This window comes from Bactrocera dorsalis, unplaced genomic scaffold (assembly GCF_023373825.1).
Source record: "Bactrocera dorsalis isolate Fly_Bdor unplaced genomic scaffold, ASM2337382v1 BdCtg031, whole genome shotgun sequence".
Lineage (NCBI taxonomy): Eukaryota > Metazoa > Arthropoda > Insecta > Diptera > Tephritidae > Bactrocera > Bactrocera dorsalis.
This window is the reverse complement of record NW_026038082.1, coordinates 47957-52342: the sequence shown is the minus strand read 5'-3', so window position 1 is coordinate 52342 and position 4386 is coordinate 47957. Positions and strand designations below refer to the sequence as shown.

The window sequence follows — 4386 nt, the reverse complement described above, 5'->3', positions numbered from 1 at the left end:
CGGTATACCTCAGTTGTGCGTTGCGATTTTTACAATGGATACAACTAAATTTCGTGGGCGGAATCTTTGCGAATGTTGGAAAAACCTTATGGCGATTCAGTTTATCACAAACACAAGCCTACGTTTGATACAAAGCCTTCAAAGATGGTTGAGAGATCATTGAAGACATGCCTCGTCCTGGACGATCGCCGACCTCTTCAACTGATGAGAATATCAAAAAAGTAGAGGATATGGTGCTTGAAAATCGTCAGGCAAGTGTTAGAGAGACGGCATGTTTGACATCTCCCGCGCGTCCCTTCGAATGATTTTGGATATTTTGGGTATGAAACACGTTCTTACTCGACTCGAGTTTGACATGCAAACAAGTCAACAATCATCGGAATGGAGGAAAAAAACGAGTCGAAACCAAAAAAATCACGCCAAAGCTTTTCAAAAATCAAGGTGATGCTTATTTTTTTTTCGATATTCGTGGTTTGGTGCATCATGAATTTGTTCCGGAGGGTCAAACGGTCAATAAAACGGCTGGATTTTCGAAGAAAAACAAACAACATTGATCAATAACTAAATAACTTGCGTTTTAATTGCAATTTCCAGGTCCATTTTTTGTCACAAACGGTCTATTTTCAATATCTTTTTAAAGAAATTTAAACAATTTTTTTTTTATAATTCCAAAGATTTATATTTTACAAAAATTTTGTGTTTTCGAAGGATATATTAAAAATTAGGCTATTGCGACGTCAATTCTGGCACTCCCTAGGAAAAAAGGTGCATCTGTGTTTTCAACTTGAAAATTAAGGACAACCTTCTGGAGATGTTATTATATATACATATGTATATAATTTATTTTTGCAAGTTTTACTCTCCCATTCCGTATCTATAACAAGGCGATTATAGTTGTCGCCTGGCAAGCGTATACTAAAACATATACTCACAACATATGAATACCGGATAAATAGCGCAAGCAATTGACTCAGAAGTCGCTATTTTGTGTATATTATAGATTACTATTAACGCTTCTTATAGCACATAATCAACTTGAAGAACTAAGTAACTCACAGGGATTCAGGACCAACATACAAATGAGTTCTACGAGTATTATACTAAACGTAATCTTACAAATGCTAATGAACTTCATTGTTTTCAATATCATTATGTTTTATTTTATGATTTCTGTCAAAATTTTAAATAGTTTTGCCAAATGCTTTAAACAGTGCTTTTTAAAAGTTTGAACTCAGAATAACTCAAGTATACTGGCTTCAGTAACCAAGGACAAAACAAAATACTGCTATAGTATCCTGCCGGCAACTATAATGCAGTAGCCTTCTGCAATAGGGTTGTTAGTTTACTTAACTGTTAATGTTGGGCGCAAAAATTTATTGTTGATAAAAAGAAATCTATTTTATATTCATGTTATGCAGTTAAATCGTATATTTTCACTTTTATACACTATTTTCTAATGTTCAATGTTATTATTCACTATATAACTCTCCGTTTATTTCACAAACGACTATAAAACAAGCACCACATAGGGCCATAAGCGGTCAACACAAATATAATAATTGTGATAATCTCCAAGAGAAAACGGAAGTCCATATAAGTTGATGCGTCTAACGAGTAATCGTTAAACAGTTGCGTCTCGAACGAGTAATACATGCTTAGCATGGCCAATGTAAACGTAATTAGGCCAATAATATTGTGCAATGTTTTATTAAAACGTGGTTGCAGGCGTCCCTTCAGTTCGGCGGCGTAAAGTGAGCTGAGACCGCTTAACAAGCTGATAAACAAAATAACCATGGTAGCCAGACCTGCAAAGGTAAATATTTGTATTTATACCACCAGACAAATAAACTTAATTATACATCATAACACACACACACACTCACCTATGATGCCGTGACGCGTGTGAAAGTGCACCTCCTCCAAACACATTTTAATCACAATGCCAATGAGACCGATTATGGAGCCGCACAACTGTAACACCCAATGCAAACGTGCCTTCTCCGGCCGATGACACACCTGCGTACAAGCGTTGCCACGATAGTAGGCCATCAGACCTTCGGACATCAAGCAGAGAAACTGAAAACGGTAAATATTTGAATTTTATTCATAATTCCTCCTTTGAACTAATTATTGTTCGCTGTACTTACGCCCAGTGTACAAAACACCGCATGCCATGGAATATCCTTGCTATCCAAACGCAGACTCATCCAGCACAAGTAAACTGTTACGAAACCGATTAGCAGCCGATTAACGAGCGTCACTACGAATTCGAGCTTCTGTGTGAGTGTGAGCGTGGGTGGCGGAGCGGGCCGTCCGCAACCCACTTGCGCAGGTGTGCTGCTGCTCACATTGTGGCACTGTTGCGGCGCCGTGCTCTGTGGTGCCGGTGTGTCCCTAATGAAATGTATTCTAGCATTGCTTACTTTATTCACTACGAATTTGCCACGACGTGTCATTTCGATTTTTGCGTAGCTTTTCGTATTTATCTAAAAACATAAGATTTTATTTCCACTGTAATTTGCGTTTGCGTTTGCGCTCCGGCTGAGAGCGCGTTTCGCCTATTACTGTTTTTGCAATCATTGTATTCCAACCGAAATTTTGTTTCGATATGTAAAAAAAAGCATTCCCCGGCGTATCATCATTGTCTTCCATTGCATGTGGCTGATTGCGTCTCCACCCACTACGACATCGACTCGTGATTAATATGCTTGTTTTCTTATTTTTGTTTTGTAGTTTTTATCATTGCTTCTCAATGTCTTTATCAGTGTGTCAAGCCGCAGCTATGTACTGGCGGGCATATGCAGCCGTGATTGATTTTGTGTACAGCCCCAGATACTTTCTTGGCAACTTATCGGCGCTTGCACCTTTGCCGCCGTTGTTCAATTAGGCCGCTCTGCCCTCGCTGTCGATATGCTGCGTTGTTTGTTGTATTGTTTTATATGAATGAACGTGGTTGTGTCTTTGAAGAACTTCAATAAGATCTAAGATATTTGCGCGGATTGCTTGAGCTTTGTTGTGAGTTCTTGTAAGTCACCAGAAAGTATCTGTATTCGAAGTTTGTTTTGCTATCTTTTAAGTTAATTGTTCTACACAAATCTGTAGCAACATTAGGGTTGTGGTTTCAGGCCGAAAAGATGTGCAGCATTTCTTTGCTGTATAGTAGTAATCTTAGCTATGTATATCCTCTACGCGAGTGGTGACTTGGCAGTGGACGTTGCTGACATTACAGTCTAGGCTTGGCAACTAGCAACTAGCCTAGTGCAGATGACGTCTAGCTAATGCAGAGATATTCATCCTCCGCTTTGCATACGAAATTAAAGGAGGAGAATTTATAGCTACCTCTGCCATTGCTAATAGGTATAAAGCGATAGAGATAAAGCTTTCCTGAAAAAAAACTTAATATGGAGTACACCATGGATAAAAAGCGGACTGCGATATCAGCTCAAACGTCGTTTGGAGAAGTGGTCGCTACCACCGGTGGGCACAGTGAGTTCACTTGCGGCTATACCTCTGCTGTGAAGAATCTGTTCACAGCGTTTGTAGTTCTACAATGACGAGTTGTTAAGGTCCTTCAGGCTCAGTCCTCGAAAGCATTAATATGATCGAAGAGGAAACCTTGTCCGGGATTGCCGAGGGTGCTGGTTTGGCATAGAAGACTAGGCCGAAGACAAAACCCAGCAATGCGGGTTTGAAGCCGAAAGCTTGATATATTGCGGCGTTGAAAGTGCATTAGAGACTTAGCTGCAAGGAAGAAGAGTAGAGATTGGCTTGGGCTAAGAGATAAATTTTTTCACTGAGTCTGGAAACGTGGTTTCGGCGAAAGCACGTTTTGAGAGCCGACTATACAACAGAGTTTGTGCGGAAAGTAATAAGATTGAGTCGACTTAAAAACATTTATTGAACCAATCTTTGCAATTCTTCAAAAACTTTCAAAATAGGCTCCTTCAGCGTCGATGCAGCGCTGCCAGCGTGATTTTAAAGCATTGAAGGAGTCACGGAAGGCATTTGGAAAACCTTGAGAGCCGAGGTGCATGCTTCCTGGATCCCCTCTGTCGTCTCAAAATGCTTACCTTACATCGGCTTTTTCAGGCAAAGAAGCAAACAAAAGTTCGTGGAGTCACATCTGGGCTGTAAAGCAGTTGCGGAAGCGTTGGAATGCCGGCCTTAGGTAGCTGTGGTGCAGCTTCCAATCGGCTCCGATGTCTTGTCGAACCCGATTGACCCTTCGTTTGAGTCTCTTGAGGACTTCCACGTAAAACTTGGCGTTGACGGTTTGTCCAGGAGGAACAAATTCATGGTGGATTTTGATTCTTTTCTAACTTTATGAATAAATAAAATGACTAAATAAAAAAGTTTAAATTTTAAAAATTAAAAAAAAAGTTCAAA

General features: G+C 39.8%; 1 protein-coding gene across 1 annotated transcript; it reads right to left on the bottom strand.

Moving 5' to 3' along the window:
• Nucleotides 1-1451: 1451 nt before the first annotated feature.
• On the bottom strand, nucleotides 1452-4106 carry LOC105232458 (transmembrane reductase CYB561D2). Its single transcript, XM_019992451.3, has 3 exons — nucleotides 2148-4106; nucleotides 1884-2076; nucleotides 1452-1805 (listed from the first exon to the last, which is right to left on the bottom strand). The coding sequence occupies exons 1-3, from the start codon at nucleotides 2454-2456 to the stop codon at nucleotides 1498-1500; spliced, it is 810 nt and encodes a 269-aa protein (XP_019848010.2). The 5' UTR covers nucleotides 2457-4106; the 3' UTR covers nucleotides 1452-1497.
• Nucleotides 4107-4386: the final 280 nt, after the last annotated feature.